Source organism: Mizuhopecten yessoensis, unplaced genomic scaffold, assembly GCF_002113885.1.
Source record: "Mizuhopecten yessoensis strain PY_sf001 unplaced genomic scaffold, ASM211388v2 scaffold11161, whole genome shotgun sequence".
NCBI lineage: Eukaryota > Metazoa > Mollusca > Bivalvia > Pectinida > Pectinidae > Mizuhopecten > Mizuhopecten yessoensis.
Window position 1 is genome coordinate 1260584 of NW_018408910.1, and position 22271 is coordinate 1282854.

Sequence of the window (22271 nt, forward strand, 5' to 3'; positions counted from 1 at the left end):
CCCTCCTACATGTATGCTCTTCTAATTTTATGGCATTATCCTTTTTGACAGGTGTGTTCTCGTGGTTGGCTAGTGCGATGGAACCAGCTGACTTCCTGAACCTGTTACCTGGCAACGGAAATGTCATGTTTTTCCTTCCTTTCATAGCGACATGTTACAAGAAAAAGCAATCTCGCAAGTTACTGTCCAACATCGTAACCAAGGGAGAGCACCTCAAGAACGTGACATCATAGTGAACTGAATCTTAACATTCAAAATTGATAACAAGTTGTAATCTTTACAGACATCATATCAGGTGGTCATTTTGTGCTAATTAACGGCAGATGCAGACATTATTTTCTCAGACCATACCAAGAACTTGCAAATATAGACAAAAGATTTTTTCAGGTACATTTGATTGAACATTTGTACCACCAAACTCTACACCAGAAGAATTTTGCCTGGTGATACTTCGCCCCACGCCGATAAAATCCATATTCACCTGATGTTAATTTCACCCGTCACATTTGATGCATATGTTCATTGTGTTTTTGAATAATGTTCTCTAATGATAAATTTGCCCTCATTACAGAGGGCAAAAAATGTAAATCTGAGGTTCTTATATACTGCTTGATCACAACCTAGTTTGTAGGTCGTATCAAAGCGTTTCACAAATTAATATCCGTGGTATAGGGCCTTTGCAACCAGCCAACATCTTTCTCAACTCCCTGGGGAGCATACAGACGGTGCTGCCATTTCCGCGCTCACAGCTAGCATTCTACAATTCTAGCACTGCCCAACCACGTACTCATTTACAGCTGAGTAGACTGGAACAAGTTGAGTAAAGTATCTTGCTGAAGATACAACACAATGCCATGCCGTGACTTGAACCCGCAACCCTTGGCATCCTACCACAAGTCTACTGTGTCTCCGCAATGTTCGCTGTTATCATAAATTTGCCCTCATTGGAGAGGACGAACATTTCAGAGTATGCAGTAGACTGGTACAAAATATACTAAACATCTAATAGAGAACAATGTTTCCTTGTGTATTCTCACAGTAGTGGCTGTTCTGGTACCTTACCTTTTATAATTTGAAATTTTGACGATACGAAAACTCATTTAGCTAACATTCGGAATGATATTCATCAGTTTGGTATGAACACAAACAGTAATTGAAAACTCATGTTTCAGACTTTTAAAACGTCTGTTTCCTTTTTCAAGCAAAGAGTGCAAATGACTGTTGTCTTGAATCTAAACCGCTGAAAACAACTCACTGCACCACAATGTGTTGAGTCAGTAAAGTCAGCTGTCAGAAAATTTTGACACTTTTCACCAAATATCGCTCTAATACTGCAGGTATTCAGAGGGCCAGGTGATATGTTTACCCATCCAACCAACTGGATGTTAATTTTTTTTTATTTTAGATTTCAGTTACTGTTTGTGTTCAAAAGAAACTTAGCATTTATCATTTAACCAATGGTCACATATTTGTCTCCAAGTCAGTCAGGTCACAAGAGATTTAGGAACAGTAACTGGATAAATTATTTTCTTTGCATTAATTACACATCACAGCAATACTTCAAGCCGAGGTATTGACATTCCCAGCCAGAGAAACCCCATTGCAAGTAGACATGAGTTATATTAATCAGGTTCTGATTGGTCAATGATTAAGTCACATATGTTATCTATGTCTCTCCATTGATAATTTCTCTGTATGCATTTTATTCATTTAACTCATTCACTCCTGAAATTTCTTTATGAACTATTCCAACATTTGAATTGGAAGTGTTCAAATGCGCCATCAGGGTTGTACGAGTTAAGAAACATACCATACTAAACCAAATAAGTGTCTTGTCCAATAACGATCTCCCTCTGTCCATTCCCTGGTCATAATACTCCATTTTATCAACTTATTTGTAAAAGTGTAAATTGTTTTTTAGAATTTTGGAAATCATTGCAATCATTACATATTTCCTAAATTGCTAAGCACAGGTGGATTTCCCTCTATCTAATCAGGGTTTGCAATCACTTCAGCAGAATTTATCACTTTACTATCAAAATCAAATTTTCAGTTTCATTTTTTAGAAGTTTGAAAGTTTTTGCAATAATTCTATTTTCCTACATTATGAAACACCAAGGGATCCTAAGGTCGAATATGACATGTGGAATGAGTGAAAAGAATCCAACCTTCGTACCCAGAGATGTGTATTGTATCTATATGTAATTTGTACCTTGTAATTGTATCTATTTCCATATGAACAAACAATTATTATTTTTGTGGAGATTCTTATCAACCAAATCTGTGATACAACTATCATGCAAAACTGTTAAATAATTTGTGCTATAATTTTATAAAGTGCTCATACATTTATATTTATGCTGTTATATTTTGTTTGCTGTATTTGCATAATAAATATTTTTCAAAAGAAAACCAATCTTATTGTATTTTTCCTACCCCATCCACTTCATGTTTAGATTAACAGTCAAAATATCATGTGAGCTTATACTATTGTGTGGCGCCATTGTTACGTTGTTTACATGTAAACTTTCCTATAAAGACTACTACTCAAGAAGGGTTGAACAAACTTAACTAGACCAAATTAAATTTTTGTGGCGCTGATGTCCCAAAGTGTCTGAGTATTTGCATCTTCCATAGCCAAGCGTTACGACCCGGGATAATCCGGTCCGGTCTTCCTACTCATCGTACCGGATCGTAACCACCCTTGGCTAGCGTAGATACCAAAAGAGGTTTACTGTCAGTAAAACAAAGTAATATATGTTCATTCAATATTATTAATTCTTATTAATTATTTTACGCATTGAAGAAAGCTTAATATAGCACATATAGTTCTAAGCTATAAATAGCTTGTGTACTTAAAAATACATCAAAAAGAGTAAACGGTAATGCATTCCAGGATCTCACTTGAAAGTAATTAAAAGTTATTGTTCATAAAGAATTAATTACAATATGTATTTGATGTATCAAGCAATGATGCAGATACAGGTTCATACACATGTTTATCAGATACATACTTACCTGTGACATGGGTTGTTTTTATACCATATACCGGGCTGACTTCTGCCCAGCATGCGCAGGAACCAATGTAACTGCCAGTAACATGCATGACATATACAGGTTTTACTCCTGTCAAACCCATGCCTGTTTTACTTCGGGTTAAACACATTTCTCTCCCATCCCATCCCCTACAGAACCTACAGAATAAGGGTTTTCTTACATGTCTCTGCTAGGGTTCATTACTGCTAGTGTAACATTCAAGAGAAACAAATACATGTCCATCTGCTGCACCAAGTGTAACAGTTGTGATCTATATCTTTATCCGCTTTACCCACTTGTCTGCAGCTTCAAACCGTCCGTAACCTACGTGATTATAATTACATGTACGTACCGGTCTTGTACCATGTGACCCTGTGTGACCCTTTAGTCTATATCATATCACAACCACTTTTGGTTAACAATGGAATTTGTTACCACTGTTGGTATTGTTTCTATCTATACACATTTAATTCCCAAGTAATTATTCAAAACATAGCACTTCTGTGAAGAAAAGAAAAAACAAATTGGTTGATTGGGTGGCGCAGTGGATAATGTACTCTCCTTTCACCAAGGCTGCCGGGGTTCGTTTCTCCGATCGGACGTGAAAGGATATGGGGTCACCTGCGCATGCCGACCACGTGGGTTTTCTCTTGGCACTCCGGTTTCCTCCCACATTAAGACTCCCTGCGTGCTAACATCCGGGCCAACAAGAGTTTAAAAAAGAAACTTGTTTCATAATTGTTGTGAAATTAAACAAAGTTCATATATATATATATATATTTATACAAATTGGCTTCTAGATAGGGGATGGAATTGCTATGGGGACATCAGATATTGGCCGACACGAGGATTTGCTTCAGGGCGATCACCTTTGACCAGCCCCGCTGTCCTTAGACATTAAGTGGGCTGATCTTAAATTCACTACTGACTTACAACAACTTGCATTAATACAATCCTTGCCACTTAGCTCGATATGGAATATGTTAATTGCACTGCTTTCAGCAGTTGTCACAAAAGTCGTTTTAAATTTCAATTACATCAGCAAATTTGAATAAAAAATCCTCACCACTTACTACTGGTAATGTACGTTTGCATGGAATCTCGTTTACAAAACGTGGTTACAAAAAGTCATATTCTCTTTTCTATTACAACAAAGAGTACAATTTTAATCCCTAGTCACTTATATCAAGATGAAACGTACTTGTATTTAAGAACTATATGTGTATATGTATATACATCAAGCACTAGAGTAATTGAAGTGCTTATGCATCTAGTTAAATATCTTTGTAAAAGGAAAGTCTGGGTGTACCAGAGAAGAGTTTGAACATGAACTTAATACGGATGTCATTCAAGTGCCTACCGCCTGCCCAGTTCCGACACACGACGAGTCGGGAGCAACAGGTTTACTGATGTCATCGTTGACCCCACTTATACCTAATTTAATCCCCGTAGTTTTACACCCATAACAGTTTGATAATTTAATATTTTAGAACATTGGGAGGCTGGTCCTTTGACGCTAACGCTTATGGTAAGGATGAGTCCAGTGCCGTGGTTATATGCTTGGTGACGCATGCGCATTCATAGTATTTTTTTATACACATATGTTGACCTTGATATAATCGGAAAAGACAAATACAAAAGTCATCGAGGACTGTTCGACAGGATATTATTAACTTTAGTAGTTTAGGTCGGATGGATATATGGTGAACTAATACTTGAAGTATAAACCTGCAGTGCATTATCTGTGTCCATTGTTTCAATTCATGCACGTGATCAGAAAACCTTGGAAAAGGAAACAACTACACATGCTGTACTCGTCAATAGATTTGTACTTACGGTATTAGAATGTCAAACTTGCTCTTTTAAACATGTTTAATTACACTGAAACCAATCAAGTTTCCAACGTTTCTATGGAGGAGAACGAACGAATAAATCTACTATCTACAGTTGCCAACATTTCTTTGGAGGAGGAAGAACGGATAAATTTACTATCTACAGGTATACCTGTGCTAGCGTTTCTAGCATTTCTGTGTTTCCTCGGCACTTTTGGAAATGGTTTAACAGTGATTGTGTATGCAATTAGATTTAAGCCAAGCATCTATCGGACTTTCATTCTGTGGCTTGGCAGTGTAGACCTTGTGGCTTGCTCTGTGAGTATACCGTACGTTATTTACGATTCCACGCACCCATTTACCTTTACTTCTGAATGGTCCTGTAGGATATTCGTGTTTATAAACTTCGTTTTCTCGATGTATTCACCTCTTCTGCTAGACGTGATCGCCATCGAAAGGTACCGCCGAATCTGCAAACCAACAGACCGGCAGCTCACTAGAGCGGAGGCAAGATTGATAAGCGGGTTGATGGGGTTAATTGTTGTGCTGTGTTGTTCACCGTTCCTGGCCATGTACGGAATCACTTCTGTCACCACACCCTTCAACAACCTTCAAGGACACGAATGCAATGTTGTTGAGGAATACAGGGCGTCTCTGTTTGAAACAATTTATTTTGCATTATTGTTTGCCGTATATGTGATTCTTTTTGTGCTCTGTATTGTGTTCTATTCGTTGATTGGACGGAAACTAATGAAAAGTGAGCGATTTCGAAGAGCGACAAAGGCTGCTAAGCGTATCAGACGACAGCAGTCTATGCGCCAGATCGAACGACTACAACAAAAATCTGTAAAATTTGCCCCCGAAGAACATCCAGAACCTTTGGTAAAACAAAGTGAAACGCCAACTGACGAGAATAAAGTAGAAAATGAACCAACAGTGTCTGCCGAGAGTGAGATCAGCATTACATCAGTAAGTGGTACATGTGAACTTCAACCAAATTACACAAGTGATGATGTTCTTGGATACCAAAACTCAGCACACAATCACCAACCCTACCAGCAAAACACTGTCCTAAACGGAATTGAGCAAATTAGTGGAAAGGCTTTGGCTCCGATTGTGGCAACAACTGTACCACCGGAATCTCCAGCAAAACATGACACGTTGAACGGAAACAACAATGCCGACAATATGAAGATGGACATGAAGATTAACGCAAAAACGGAGTCCAATAAACAGACAGATGTTGTGCAAAACACTTCAGTGAAAAAGAAATCCGTCAAACGTTTTGTGGATTACAGAGTATCCAAGAAAAAGGTCAGCCAGCTGATAAGCAAGAGTAAACGAGTAACCATGATGTTCCTCGTGGTATCGGTGCTTTCCTTTGGGGGATACCTGCCTTACTTCGTTCACGTGATAATGAGGAACGTGGATGATGACATGAGAAGGAATGTAGCCAGTGCCTTTGGCTCAATAGGACCAATAATGAGGTATTCGTTCTTCATAAACAACGCCGTGAATCCAGTAGTATATGGTTTCATGGACAGACACTTTAGAAACCAATTTAAACGCATGATCAAGAAATGTAGGGGACACAGAATGGATTTCACATGATTCTGTATTACATATATTGTATATGTGTAATTGCCGTATGGCATTATGTCTTCGATATTCCAGGTGTAACATTCGCTTACGTTCTCTGCACTCCTGATCTATGCATGACAAAATCGAAGGCAAACACAGCGGGTAGCTGTATGATCAGTCGCTAGGCTAATACCGGTATTTCGAAGATTGCAGAGGAGCGACGCCTGACTTCAAAGCCTGTCAATTTTACCGTTACGCTTCCGCGTGATTTTTTTATGTACATCAAAGGAGTAAACTAGCCCACTGGTGTCCTCCGTTAGCGTTCAGAGTGGTCGATTTCGTCATGGTGCCGAGAATATAAGTAGGCGTAACCCCTGGAATTTCGAGGACGCATAAGAAGTTATACACGTACCTGTACAGTTTTAGAGGTGGGCTTATAAAATGACTACTATCTGATGCACTGAGTCCACACTTGATATATGTTTTATTTATTTTTCAGTTTTGAAATGCACCTTTTAAACAGTTAAGACGGTATGCCATGCCGATCTGTTCAAACTTTGTTTAATGCTGTGCCGTTGTTTCTTTGAGAATACAATGTATCTTAGAGCGAAACTGTATGACATATATATGTACATGTAGAATCTTAAATGTCGGAAAATTTCAAAACAACGATTCTATCATTTTTGTCTGTGTTTCATTTGTATCGTGAAACATTTTTTTAACAAACGGTGGAACAGTTGTTTTTGCAGGCATAACGCGCTTCGATACGTATGTTTTTTTTTCTATTTGAGTACTTGATATCACAACTGTATTTAAATTAAAAGTTTGACATATGTTATTGTAAATAAAAAAAAAATAAAAAAATCTAATGACAATGTATATTCCTTGATAAAATGGTTTCTATTTCCTACCCTCGTCCCGTGTCAGCCCTCGGGGTTCCGAAACTTCGAGTTTCCGGCCCCTTGGGCTGATATCGGGTCTCGGATTGATATTGGGCAAGATACGATATTGACTTCCAGTTACTATACTATCAGTTCAGTAATACGCTAACCATGATATGTGGTATGTATGTGTACTATGTTTACACAGTGGCGTAGCATACATGTACGCTTGTATGCTTAAGCATACACTAACATTTTCAAGATTTGTTTTTTTCAATCATATATTTTTATTAATCAAAATCCGTCTATAAATTAATACAATTATTCGCCTGCAAAAATGTAAAACAATTGAGAAACCTTAGTAAGTATCTAATTCAGGCTACTTCTAAAAGTCTATACTTAATATCTGATCAATAGTGTATGTTCCTATATTTTCTTTTGTATGTTGACAACATTACTATGCATTTTACTCTATGTCCTCCACCATCTTACATAAATGGATTGTAATATGTTCTTGTATGTACACAGGGGNTTCACAATTATTTTATGTTTTTTAGCCAAAAAAAGGTCCAATTTTTTTTTCATTCTACGCCCCCTCTTTCAAATTTCCTAGAAACGCCCCTGGTACATGTATATTGTAACTCGTATATGCTATCTGTTGCATTTGGAAATAAAGAAATTGAATTGAAAATCTAAGCCGGCCTAGTGGATTTTTTCCAGCTGTGAGCCGGGGGACTGAATGGCTGTACAGTCACACTGTCACCAGTCGTGAACACATAGATATTGTACCGGATGGGACGCTATATATGTCTACGTCCGTCCGTCCGGTATACAGGTACCCTGATTGTCAATTTATTTTGTGCATCAGAAAATTACACAAAGACTCGATGAGAACTCAAAGTTCATATGAAAATATCACAGGAAGCGATGAAACATCAACATTAAATTATTAACACCCATCCCATTAACCGCCTCCTTAAAAAGTCCGATGTCTCTTGTCCAGGAAAGCGCGTAGGTCAATAGTGATCCTAAACATAGAAAAAAATGTCTTTAATAATGCGAGACAATGAAATATCAGAGTTATAAATCAGTGTTAGTACAGACAACACTTTCTGATCTAAGTCTCTCGGAAAGAAAATCATATCTAAGTCAATTTTTTTTATTTTTTATTTTAAATCATACTATTATATTTTAAATGTCCCAAGTCGCATGTTATAATTGAAAATAATAATCTTTCCTTTTTTTGAATTATTAAAAGTAAATAAACGCAATATTCATATACCATGTTTTTGACCGTTGGTGACCTAATATTTTCCTGCATTTGACGATTAATAATGACGGCTATCACATTCGATAATCCCTTTTATTGCCTGCGATTGAGTGTTTATGTTGCCTTTTCTCTCGATTTGGTGGCCGGTATTCCTGTTGATATTTTCCTCTGTTGACAATGCAGTTCAGATTTTACACTTTTTATTTTAGTTCTTTACTCATGCACATGTTTAACTCATATTTGAAAAATGTAAAATAAAGTATTAATGATTCAAATAATATTATTTTTTGTCATAATCTTTAGATTATGAAAACATTATGCTATCTCTGTTTATGATTTTTAGCAAAATTCTTGGAACTGTACATACTTAAATGACCATAGCTGTTGATAGGACGTTAAACAATACTTAACCAAACCAAACCAAACCAAAAACAACAACAGTGACTTGAAATTAAATATAATTATATTTTGAATACATTAAAATGTAGAAACTAGTTAAGATAAGTTATGATACAATAATGTGCGTGATTAATTCCATGAAATCAAAATATTGTCCCACGTTAAATAATTTCCTATGATATCTTGTTTGACAAAGAATTATGATCATACATATGAAGAATGATGAAAAGCGATAAACTATTTAAGAAAATATAATTCAAATACAATCTAATAATCTGTGACACAAAAATAGTGTCTATCGCTGATTGATTCAGCAGAAAAAGACCAGCTTCTTCGCTATCGTTTGTTTGAATGACGTAGTAATACTTGTAATGTTTTCAACACACCTATTATCATTAATATCTATCTTACAACATTTAATATAGCTCCCTTTCGAGGCAGGAAAAGAAATTCAAACGCACTTTCCTCATTGAAATAGCAATCATACAGTTCACACAATTTGAGGATATCACAAAAGCTGTCAATAGCCTTATCTGGAGCTAACTATATTAGCTTTTAAAATAGGACTATATACAAGGTACATTGCCATACAAAAGTGCAAATGGATTGGGCACAACAGGGGCGGATCCAGGCGGGAGCCCAATCATAGCTGTCACCGTTTCTACTGACCGCCATGTTAAATAGGTAATGGTAACAAATGAATCCGGATGTCAGTTTTTGCCATTTCACAAGTTACAACAATATTATCGACTCTCACTCCAATCAGCATATGTATAAATTAAAGTAATGACATAAAAGGAATCGCATATAAAGATATAGTGTAATGGAAAACTATTAGTATATACAATATACATCCACGTGCCTGCGTGTATGTCGGAGGCGTGTTAAGTATTCTGGTTTGCGGTTGGACCGTGCTTCTAACGACACCAGTTTCATAGCGCCACCTTTTACATAACCTTTACAGCGTATACACCGTAGTACCCATCCCAGCTGTTAACGTTGTGAATGTTATAGCACGGACTTAAATAGGACAATATCCAAACAACACAAACCAATTCATGTCAAATAGTTATCACAGATAATATGACATGTCTGATAACATGATACTATACAGATTACAGTAGATGGTAAATAAACAGACATGTGACATTTGCCACTAGATGATGGAGAATACAAATGGTCTATGGCAAATTTGGCCAATGTCGTATCAATAGTATAGTTTAGTCAATAATTACGCGAATATATAAGATGCACAAGTTACAAATAGATTAAATGCAATGCTATCTAAATATCGTTGTGCAGTATATATCAAAGAAGTAGTTGAAAGGAATCTCAAATTTCTATATTCCTTCGTAAATTTATTCGAAATGAGCAGGCTCAAAGGGAATAACTTACGTCTAGATAACGTCACCACTTTAGGTATTCTATTGAGGGTCAAACATATAGTATTTATATTCTCTTTATATAACATCTTTTTAGTTCAAGTAGAAGCAACCATAGACATTAATTCAAATATAAATAGCAAATATTTCTTATGATGTTGGAATTAGTTATTTTCTTATATTCCCGTGGATTTATAAATCCCTTTTCAATGTTTTAAATTTGCCTATACAGCCAACCTCGATAAAGTGACCATCTCTATTTAGTGACTGCCTGTGTTGAGAGACCATTTTAAATGCTCCTCATCGCAGTTATTTCACTGTGAACTAAGTTTTATTCGTATTAAAAGACCACTTTTTGAACTCCCCGAAGGTGAACTCTTAATACAGGTTATGACTGTAGTGAAAACCTCTACAAACTTAACTTATATTACTTTTATAAAAGTAACATTCCATTAGCATCTTCAACAATAGTATCATTACCTTATAAAAAATCTTCATGCTGAAGTTGTATAACATTTATAAAAGTAGCATTCCATTGTCAAAATCGACATACCGAAGCTGTCCTACGTTTTATGATATTAACATCACCTTATTAAAAATTTCAGCATACTCAAGTAATATTACATTTGTAAAAGTAACATTTAATTAGCAATTTCGACTTACCGAGGCTATACTTCTTGTTTAATAGTAAGATTACCTTATACAAAACCGACATACTGAATATGACTTCCTTAATCCCATTAATACTGCAGTACTTTCCGGATCCCTGTTCCACTGGTCTGTTTTTTCCTTGATGCAGTAACTTCCTGTTAACGTCCGTTTGGATATAACTTCAACACAGTTCGGCCAGATAACGTCCTTAACTAGGTAGCTCAATCAGCTAGAGTGATGGTGTAACAATCTGAAGTCACGGGGTTCGAATCCCTGTCTACCCACGACGAATATTAACAGTCAAATCACCGTAACTGTTTACAACTTCTCATAAAGGTCCCGAAAGGTATGGTTCGCTTCATAAATGGTTTATAAAAGCTATAATCATGGCGGAAAAGACAGTTTCCTAGACTAAGTTACAGTTTTTGACATTGATCCCAGGATCCTTCAATACTTATTAACGGGAAACAGCGCCAGTCTTCGTTATAACGTCACACAAGTATTGCTGAAGGACAACAGAGAAACAGAACGAAATAACCGAGGATTAGTATGGCCAAAATAGGGCTTAACTGCGGACTTGTAGCTCCAGAATCAAGGTCAGGTTCGTCAGAGCACGTGACTGCCGCCGAATTCTGGTACGTGTCGTTATATGCTGAGACAATCACGCCCCATCCGTCAAACTGGCAGTTGATAATCGAGGTCTCCGTTCCAACACACTGGACATTGTCCATCCACGTCGGCTGTGTACGGTTGTTTTTACCGTGGAAGTGGTCAATTGTAAGAGCCGTCCCGGAACTTTTAAGAAGAATAAAAATAAAAATAAATTCTCCACTCACCACATGTAATTTTGGAAATAATACCGTACGTTTGTAGATTTCAGTGTTTTAAACACATACACACAGAGGACTTGTATCCATACTATTGTTTAGCAGTTTATTTCCGACGCTCGATCATAACGCTTATCTAAATTTGTAAAATTGTCGCGGAAAAAGTAAGATTGATCATAAAGCAACAAAATATGTGTCAATGATCACGACCATTGCTGTGGCTGATATTTTATTGTGTTGGAAACCACCAAATTTTCAGGACTTATTTCATTTACATTTTATTTTGATTGGGGTTTAAAGCCTCGTCGCAAAAGGCTTTAAGCCATAATCAAATGAAGACGTTTGACTTTAAAGACACCACCAGGAAGAGAAAGTAGAAAGCCAAGTAAAAAAAGGTTGGTAGGAAAGATAGGAAAGTCAGCTACATACTTGTGGTTTAGCATAACACATATTACGTTGGCATCATCGTCGTCCCAGGACCAGCCGCCAATATAACCCCACTGACCATTGTAGTAGACTTCAACGCGGTCAGACTCCCCCAGACGGACGTCAAAGTCGCTGGTACCTATAACAGTAGAAATCGAACACATATCCATTATCAGAGATGTATCTTGTTATTATTTTATTTAATGAGGTGATAGGTCGAATAGATCTTCAGAAATTTAATGAACATGTCTCAAGATCAACCCAAGCTACCCCAAAAAAACCAAATAAACATCTTTGGATAGTTTTACTTCGTAGTTGGCCCGGTAACAAGTTTCACTCGCCGACACTTCCACTGCAAGCTGCTTTGTTTACATGGAAATGGTGCGTAATGCACATGCGGTATAAGAATGGCACAAACTAATACCGTATAAAATGTATTGCTAGCCAGGAGAATAATTAGTACTTATACATTTTTATGAAAAAAGACAGAAAAGAAATGTACATATACACTGTAAATGTCCGTAATGCCTTTAACCAAATTATTCATCAAATAAACTTAATCATTGCGAGTTTAAGTCCGTTAATTTCTATACTTCGAATGAACAGTTCAAATGCTATTGTAACGTTCCTTTTTTAAGATAAGTCTACCTGAGTTTACAGGTGTGTTTGGTAAAAACATTGTATATGTATCTACCTTAAAGTGCAAATACAAATTCAAACAATAAAAAAGGAGAAAAAATATCACAATTTTTAAAAAAAAAATCTATATCAATTTACAAAGCTACAAAGTTCTTAACATTGGCGACATGTTAGTAGAAAATTTAAATAAGTATCTTTGTAGTTTATTTAGAACTAAAATAGTATTAGCTTTACATGATTTGCTTCAAACTAATAAAAAGGACATCTAGATAACAGTTCTGATGCAATAATTTAACTAAAACTAGTTGCAGTAACACCGATTTTTTTTAGCAAGATAAAATAAATGACTTGCTTTCTGTTTTATTTCACACTTAAGCAAACAACAGAAGAACAGCATTTAATCAAATATGATTGAACTCGCCGAAAAAAGGCGTGATGGGATTATGAAAAATACAATGTCCTGACTCAACTATTATTTGTCGCATCTTTGGGTTTTTTCTTTTAATGCTGCTGTTAGTGAGATAATAATCTATTTATTTATTGATAAATCTTTTTTTTTTATTTCATTTCATGGCTTATCTTACTTTCCTTGAACTGATTAAACATTTACCCCTGCAATAAAAAACATATTAATAAAACATTCTCTATAGATTTTGTACGTACTATTTTAAAATCTGTTATGCAGTAAAGTATACTTAAAATAAATATAATACCAAACTAAGCAACCTAACTGCAAGTAAACAAACATGAACCTACCAGTGTCGTCAAAACAGATGACTCCAGCGTCCTGACTATGGTTACAAGGAGCTCCCCATCCGCTGAAGTCACAATTTCTTATGTCCGACTCGGTTCCTATACAGTTGACGTCAGACATCCATATCGTACCGCTCCCTTCTCCGAATACAGAATATCTGATGGCAGTACCGTCACTGAAGTAAACATTAAAACAATATTAGCTATTATTACAGAATATATTTTCTATCCATTATTATACGTAACTTTCATACCACTTTCTCCCACCCTTCACAGGTGTGTCTCCCGTTTTAGCCGGGAAATATCAGCTTGTCACCCACTAGGGGGAGATAGCCTCGTGCAGATTAGCACGTGTTCAATTGTGACGTCATTAAAATGCGTCATCGGTAATTGTGACGTCATCAAAAGTGAATGACGATATGCATACACAACATGCGTTTTTGTTTACAAACATGGCAGACTACTTTCGGTGGAGCTGTGACTGAAATAATAGGATGGGAGAAAAATAATCATCCCATACCTTGAGGGTATAACAGAGAAGATTCTATTAATCTTCTCATAGTTTGCTTTGCTCTGTGGTAATGCCGCATTTAATCACTAGAGATACGACGAATTGAAGCATCCTTTTGGAAATACTCTATTCGTAGATGCAGAAAACAATACAAAGCAATGTACTAAAACCATGTGACCACTCTGTCCCATCCTCGATACTCCATAGGATATGCTCACTTTCGCTCTCTCCACTCCTGGAACATGTCATAGCAAAATTGAAGGCACATAGCTACCTATTTGATAGGTCTCAAGTAAAAACACCAATCACTAGGCTGATACGTGTCCTTTGAAGATTACCGTTACGCGACCAGGAGTTTCTTTTGATGTCCATCAAATGATCGAACTAGTCTTCTCGTCTCAGCCACAAGGTGGTGCAAGCTGAGCCTTCAACTTTGCTATGACATATTCCAGGGGTGCAGAGAGCGAAAGTGAGCGTATCCTCTGGAGTATCTAGGATGACTCCGGCCATATAGGATACATAAGTGATACTCAAGATCAAACAAAATAATACAAAAATGATTTCAGTGTTCCGAACATATGTAGAATATCAACGCGAGTTTGCAGACCTTTTTCTCTCATAACGTTCATACATTAAATCTAGGAAACCAAACGTTTTCCTTTTAAATGTCTCATTTTCTTAATCATATAATATTTTTACTGATATTATATTATATGTTCAGGTTTTGCATGATTCTTGGAAATATACACTCTCCTCGACAGCGGATATCTATGATGATATACGTATTTGGCAATAATACCTGGGAGACTTCGTGCTGTATTAATAGAAACAGCGCTCGTTCAGGATATTGATGTCAATGTGTCACATCTCCAAGTTATTGTCCCCTTCATTAGTCATTGGCGAGTTTAACTAAATCCATCAACGCGAAGTTCATTTTCTCCGACTTCTGTTCATTGTTTAGTTCATTTGTTACGCTCCGCGTGTTTGTGACATGCTTGGAAATATGTTACATAGTTTGCGTAATAGCAACTGAACTAAACAGATTGACGCATATTGAAATAAGTTTCTAATTCGTAACGGTTTCGTGCTTTTTCTTTGCAGTTTTATTGATTTAAAGTCCAGTTATTTGTTTGATGTATTCACGCGCGGTCTTTTTTATCAAGGATATAAAGACCCACGTTTTCACGTCTGCATTGTAGGCTCTTTGCACAGACGTCTTGTACATACCATCCTTTATTTATTCATTTATATGCACATATTTGAGATGCTTATCTCTTGCTTCATGTATATTGGGGATTGTAAGTCTTTTTCATCAAATGTAACTAATACTATTATCCATATGTTGTTAAGCGCTTAGAGCAATTTGACAAATTAAATAGGGCGCTATATATATAACGTATTTTATTATTATGATCACTTTTGTTTTATAGAGGGGACGAGATACAAATCATACACTTTATCATCTTTTTTTACATTACAAATAGAAAGTTAATTTGCTGTCCTTTTAATAAAAGAGATACAGCCTACACCATTTATAATATCTATTAAAACGCATGTATATTTATCACAGTAGTGGAATGTCAACACTGCTTACGTGTTGTTCAACATCCTACAGACCACTGTCGAATCAATGCATACAAAATCCAAACATCCCATAGTCCACGTAGAATCAATGCTTACAGTACCAAAACATCATATAAACAGCCATAGAATCAGTTCTTACATGTATTTTCTATCACATAAACCAATGCTTTTTTTTCTATCTGAATGTCTCACACATCCCTGTTACTTACCTATATCCCAACATCTTACAAACCACTTTGGCGTCACTGTTATCCCAACCGTCATCACAAACTGTGCCCCAAGTGTCATTGTGAATCAACTCCACGCGACCAGAGAAGACAGAGAATCCATTCACCAGGCGGACAGTGGGAGGTATCGCAGTGGTGGTTGTAGTTGGAGACGTAGCGGTTGTCGGTAGAGTTGTAGTTGTAGTTGGTGGTAGAGTGGTTGTAGTAGTTTGTGGTAGAGTGGTAGTAGTTGTTGGTGGCAGAGTGGTTGTTGTAGTTTGTGGTAGAGTAGTAGTAGTTGTGGGTGGCATTGTGGTTGTAGAAGTTTGTGGTAGAGTGATCGTTGTTGTTGGTGGCATTGTGGTTGTAGTAGCTGGTGGCAGACTGGTTGTAGTTGTTTGTGGTAGAGTAGTAGTTGTGGTTGGTGGCAGACTGGTTGTAGTAGTTTGTGGTAGAGTGGTAGTTGTTGTTGGTGGTATAGTGGTAGTAGTAGTTGGTGACAGACTGGTTGTAGTAGGTTGTGGTAGAGTAGTAGTTGTAGTTGGTTGCAGAGTGGTTGTAGTAGTTAGTGGTAGAGTGGTAGTTGTTGTTGGTGGCATTGTGGTTGTAGTAGTTTGTGGCAGAGTGGTAGTAGTAGTTGGTGACAGACTGGTTGTAGTTGTTTGTGGTAGAGTAGTAGTAGTTGTGGGTGGCATTGTGGTTGTAGTAGTTTGTGGCAGAGTGGTAGTTGTTGTTGGTGGCATTGTGGTTGTACTAGTTTGTGGTAGAGTAGTAGTCGTTGTGGGTGGCATTGTGGTTGTAGTTGTTTGTGGTAAAGTGGTAGTAGTTGTTGGTGGTATAGTGGTAGTAGTAGTTGGTGACAGACTGGTTGTAGTTGTTTGTGGTAGAGTAGTGGTAGTTGTGGGTGGCATTGTGGTTGTTGTAGTTTGTGGTAGAGTAGTAGTAGTTGTGGGTGGCATTGTGGTTGTAGAAGTTTGCGGTAAAGTGGTAGTAGTTGTTGGTGGTATAGTGGTAGTAGTAGTTGGTGACAGACTGGTTGTAGTTGTTTGTGGTAGAGTAGTAGTAGTAGTTGTTGGTGGCAGACTGGTTGTAGTAGTGTGTGGTAGAGTGGTAGTTGTTGTTGGTGGCATTGTGGTTGTAGTAGTTTGTTGGCATTGTAGTTGTAGTAGTTTGTGGTAGAGTAGTAGTTGCTGTTGGTGGCATAGTGGTTGTAGTAGTTTGTGGTAGAGTGGAAGTAGTTGTTGTTGGTGGCAGAGTGGTTGTTGTAGCTTGTGGTAGAGTAGTAGTTGTTGTTGGTGGCAGAGGGGTTGTAGTAGTTTGTGGTAGAGTAGTTGTAGTTTGTGGTGTTGGTGGCAGACTGGTTGTAGTAGTTTGTGGCAGAGTGGTAGTAGATGATGGTGGCATTGTGGTTGTAGTAGTTTGTTGGCATTGTAGTTGTAGTAGTTTGTGGTGTAGTAGTTGTGGGTGGCATTGTGGTTGTAGAAGTTTGCGGTAAAGTGGTAGTAGTTGTTGGTGGTATACTGGTAGTAGTAGTTGGTGACAGACTGGGTGTAGTTGTTTGTGGTAGAGTAGTAGTAGTAGTTGTTGGTGGCAGACTGGTTGTAGTAGTTTGTGGCAGAGTGGTAGTTGTTGTTGTAGTAGTTCGTGGTAGAGTGGTAGTAGATGTTGGTGGCATTGTAGTTGTACTAGTTTGTGGTAGGAGTGGTTGTAGTAGTTTGTGGTAGAGAAGTAGTTGGTGTTGGTGCCATTGTAGTTGTTGTAGTTTGTGGTAGAGTGGGAGTTGTTGTTGGTGGTAGAGTGGTTGTTGTGGGTTGTGGGAGAGTAGTAGTTGTTGTTGGTGGCAGAGGGGTTGTAGTAGTTTGTGGTAGAGTAGTAGTTTTTGTTGGTGGCAGAGTGGTTGTAGTAGTTTGGGGAAGAGTAGTAGTTGTTGTTGGTGGCATTGTAGTTGTTGTAGTTTGTGGTAGAGTGGGAGTTGTTGTTGGTGGCAGAGTGGTTGTTGTAGCTTGTGGTAGAGTAGTAGTTGTTGTTGGTGGCATTGTAGTTGTTGTAGTTTGTGGTAGAGTGGTAGTTGTTGTTGGTGGTAGAGTGGTTGTTGTGGTTTGTGGTAGAGTAGTAGTTGTTGTTGGTGGCAGAGTGGTTGTAGTAGTTTGTGGTAGAGTGGTAGTTGTTGTTGGTGGGAGAGTGGTTGTTGTGGTTTGTGGTAGAGTGGTAGTTGTTGTTGGTGGGAGAGTGGTTGTTGTGGTTTGTGGTAGAGTAGGAGTTGTTGTTGGTGGCAGAGTGGTTGTTGTAGCTTGTGGTAGAGTAGTAGTTGTTGTTGGTGGCAGAGGGGTTGTAGTAGTTTGTGGTAGAGTAGTAGTTGTTGTTGGTGGCAGAGTGGTTGTTGTAGTTTGTGGTAGAGTAGGAGTTGTTGTTGGTGCCATTGTAGTTGTTGTAGTTTGTGGTAGAGTGGTAGTTGTTGTTGGTGGCATTGTGGTTGTAGTAGTTGGTGGCATTGTGGTTGTAGAAGTTTGTGGTAGAGAGGAAGTTGTTGTTTGTGGCATTGTAGCTGTAGTTGTTTGTGGTAGAGTAGTTGTAGTAGTTGGTGACAGACTGGTTGTAGTAGTTTGTGGTAGAGTGGTAGTTGTCGTTGGTGGCATTGTGGTTGTAGTAGTTTGTGATAGAGTGGAAGTTGTTGTTTGTGGCATTGTAGTTGTAGTAGTTTGTGGTAGAGTTGTAGTTGTTGTTGGTGGCATTGTGGTTGTAGAAGTTTGTGGTAGAGTGGAAGTTGTTGTTTGTGGCATTGTGGTTGGAGTAGTTTGTGGTAGAGTGGTAGTTGTTGTTTGTGGCATTGTGGTTGTAGTAGTTTGTGGTAGAGTGGTAGTAGATGTTGGTGGCATTGTAGTTGTAGTAGTTTGCGGTAAAGTGGTAGTAGTAGTTGGTGGTAGAGTAGTAGTAGTAGTTTGTGGTAGAGTGGTAGTTGTTGTTGGTGGCATTGTGGTTGTAGTAGTTTGTGGTAGAGTGGTAGTTGTTGTTGGTGGCAGACTGGTTGTAGTCGTTTGTGGTAGAGTGGAAGTTGTTGTTTGTGGCATTGTAGTTGTAGTAGTTTGTGGTAGAGTGGTAGTAGTAGTTAGTGGCATTGTGGTTGTAGTATTTTGTGGTAGAGTGGTAGTAGATGTTGGTGGCAGACTGGTTGTAGTAGTTTGTGGCAGAGTGGTAGTAGTAGTTTGTGGCAGAGTGGTAGTTGTTGTTGGTGGCAGACTGGTTGTAGTCGTTTGTGGTAGAGTGGAAGTTGTTGTTTGTGGCATTGTAGTTGTAGTAGTTTGTGGTAGAGTGGTAGTTGTAGTTTGTGGCATTGTGGTTGTAGAAGTTTGTGGTAGAGTGGTTGTTGTTGTTGGTGGCATTGTGGTTGTAGTTGTTTGTGATAGAGTGGTAGTTGTTGTTGGTGGCATTGTGGTTGTAGAAGTTTGTGGTAGAGAGGTAGTAGATGTTGGTGGCATTGTAGTTGTACTAGTATGTGGTAGAGTGGTAGTTGTTGTTGGTGGCAGACTGGTTGTAGTAGTTTGTGGCAGAGTGGTAGTAGATGTTGTTGGCATTGTGGTTGTAGTAGTTTGTGGTAGAGTGGTAGTAGATGTTGGTGGCATTGTAGTTGTACTAGTTTGTGGTAGAGTGGTAGTTGTTGCTTGTGGCATTGTGGTTGTAGTAGTTTGTGGTAGAGTGGTAGTAGAAGTTGGTGGCATTGTGGTTGTAGTAGTTTGTGGGAGAGTGGTAGTAGATGTTGGTGGTAGAGTGGTTGTAGTAGTTTGTGGTAGAGTGGTTGTAGTAGTTAGTGGCATTGTGGTTGTAGAAGTTTGTGGTAGAGTTGTAGTTGTTGTTTGTGGCATTGTGGTTGCAGAAGTTTGTGGTAGAGTGGTAGTTGTTGTAGGTGGCATTGTGGTTGAAGTAGTTTGTGGTAGAGTAGTAGTTGTTGTTGGTGGCATTGTGGTTGTAGAAGTTTGTGGTAGAGTGGTAGTTGTTGTTTGTGGCATTGTGGTTGTAGAAGTTTGTGGTAGAGTGGTAGTAGATGTTGGTGGCATTGTAGTTGTACTAGTATGTGGTAGAGTGGTAGTTGTTGTTGGTGGCATTGTGGTTGAAGTAGTTTGTGGTAGAGTAGTAGTTTTTGTTGGTGGCATTGTGGTTGTAGTAGTTTGTGGCAGAGTGGCAGTAGATGTTGTTGGCATTGTGGTTGTAGTATGGTAGAGTAGTAGTTGTTGTTGGTGGCATAGTGGTTGTAGTAGTTTGTGGTAGAGTAGTAGTTGTTGTTGGTGGCATTGTGGTTGTAGTAGTTTGCGGTAGAGTGGTAGTAGATGTTGGTGGTAGAGTGGTTGTAGTAGTTTGTGGGAGAGTAGCTGTAGTAGTTTGTGGTAGAGTGGTAGTTGTTGGTTGTTGCATTGTGGTTGTAGAAGTTTGTGGTAGAGTGGTAGTTGTTGTAGGTGGCATTGTGGTTGAAGTAGTTTGTGGTAGAGTAGTAGTTTTTGTTGGTGGCATTGTGGTTGTAGTAGTTTGTGGCAGAGTGGTAGTAGATGATGGTGGCATTGTGGTTGTAGTAGTTTGTGGTAGAGTAGTTGTAGTTTTTGGTAGAGTAGTAGTAGTTTGTGGTAGAGTGGTTGTAGTAGTTTGTGGTAGGGTGGTAGTAGATGTTGGTGGCATTGTGGTTGTAGTAGTTTGTGGCAGAGTGGCAGTAGATGATGTTGGCATTGTGGTTGTAGTAGTTTGTGGTAGTGTGGTAGTAGATGTTGGTGGCATTGTGGTTGTAGTAGTTTGTGGTTGAGTGGTAGTTGTTGTTGGTGGCAGACTGGTTGTAGTAGTTTGTGGCAGAGTGGTAGTAGTAGTTTGTGGCAGAGTGGTAGTTGTTGTTGGTGGCAGACTGGATGTAGTAGTTTGTGGCAGAGTGGTAGTAGATGTTGTTGGCATTGTGGTTGTCGTAGTTTGTGGTAGAGTAGTAGTTGTTGTAGGTGGCATTGTGGTTGTAGAAGTTTGTGGCAGAGTGGTAGGAGATGTTGTTGGCATTGTGGGTGTAGTAGTTTGTTGTAGAGTAGTAGTTGTTGTAGGTGGCATTGTGGTTGTCGTAGTCTGTGGTAGAGTGGTAGTAGATGTTGGTGGTAGAGTGGTTGTAGTAGTTTGTGGCAGAGTGGTAGTAGATGTTGTTGGCATTGTGGTTGTAGTAGTTTGTTGTAGAGTAGTAGTTGTTGTAGGTGGCATTGTGGTTGTAGTAGTCTGTGGTAGAGTGGTAGTAGATGTTGGTGGCATTGTGGTTGTAGTAGTTGGTGGTAGAGTGGTAGTTGTTGTTGATGGCATTGTGGTTGTAGTAGTTTGTGGTAGAGTAGTTGTAGTTTTTGGTAGAGTAGTAGTAGTTTGTGGTAGAGTGGTTGTAGTAGTTTGTGGTAGTGTGGTAGTAGATGTTGGTGGCATTGTGGTTGTAGTCGTTTGTGGTAGAGTAGTAGTAGTAGTTTGTGGTAGAGTGGTTGTAGTAGTTGGTGGCATAGTAGTAGTAGTTTGTGGTAGAGTGGTAGTAGATGTTGGTGGCATTGTTGTTGTAGTAGTTTGTGGTAGAGTGGTAGTTGTTGTTGGTGGTAGAGTAGTAGTAGTAGTAGTTGTTTGTGGTAGAGTGGTAGTAGTTGTTTGTGGCAGAGTGGTTGTAGTAGTTTGTGATAGAGTGGTAGTAGTTTGTGGTAGAGTAGTAGTAGTTGTAGGTGGCAGAGTGGTTGTAGTTTGTGGTAACGTGGTAGTTGTAGGTGGCATAGTGGTTGTAGTAGTTTGTGGTGGAGTAGTTGTAGTTTGTGGTAGAATAGTAGTAGTTTGTGGTAGAGTAGTTGTAGTTTGTGGTAGAGTAGTTGTAGTAGTTTGTGGTAACGTGGTAGTTGTTGGTGGTAGAGTAACTGTAGTTTGTGGTAGAGTAGTTGTAGTTTGTAGTAGAGTAGTTGTAGTTTGTGGTAGAATGGTAGTGGTAGTTTGTGGTAGAGTAGTTGTAGTAGTTTGTGGTAACGTGGTAGTTGTTGGTGGCAGAGTGGTTGTAGCAACTGTAATTATAAAAATGATGATGTAGTTAATTTCACTGCTTTGATGTTATTTCCAAAGGTGATATTGCTTTAATGGAATGTACATAAATACTACATCTTTTGGACTTTTTATCTTTATGTTGTAACATATGGACTTGATAGAGTGATATCGATCGAGAACGCATGTCCATTTAACAACGTACTGACCTCGTCAAAAAATAATATTCAATCAATACTAATAGTAAAATCAGCAACAACTGGAAAGTCAATATATATATA

General features: G+C 38.2%; 3 protein-coding genes across 4 annotated transcripts in view; 2 read left to right on the top strand and 1 right to left on the bottom strand.

Annotated features, from left to right (window-relative positions):
• The window catches only part of LOC110467140 (Hermansky-Pudlak syndrome 3 protein-like), a 30254-nt gene extending 29642 nt beyond the window's left edge, over positions 1 to 612 (top strand). For both annotated transcript variants that reach the window (XM_021524079.1, XM_021524080.1), the window contains one exon: positions 52 to 612. In XM_021524079.1, coding sequence (XP_021379754.1) covers positions 52 to 233 — 182 coding nt within the window. In that variant the 3' untranslated portion in view covers positions 234 to 612. The remainder of the gene's footprint in view (positions 1 to 51) is intronic.
• Positions 613 to 4500: 3888 nt separating this feature from the next.
• LOC110467144 (D(2) dopamine receptor-like) lies at positions 4501 to 7855 on the top strand. Its single transcript, XM_021524088.1, has one exon. It carries the CDS (start codon positions 4905 to 4907, stop codon positions 6477 to 6479), a length of 1575 nt encoding a protein of 524 aa, XP_021379763.1. The 5' UTR covers positions 4501 to 4904; the 3' UTR covers positions 6480 to 7855.
• An 8201-nt stretch (positions 7856 to 16056) lies between these two features.
• LOC110467117 (mucin-3A-like) lies at positions 16057 to 21735 on the bottom strand. Its single transcript, XM_021524049.1, has 4 exons — positions 20125 to 21735; positions 19275 to 20081; positions 16840 to 19215; positions 16057 to 16731 (listed from the first exon to the last, which is right to left on the bottom strand). The coding sequence occupies exons 1-4, from the start codon at positions 21733 to 21735 to the stop codon at positions 16057 to 16059; spliced, it is 5469 nt and encodes a 1822-aa protein (XP_021379724.1).
• Positions 21736 to 22271: the final 536 nt, after the last annotated feature.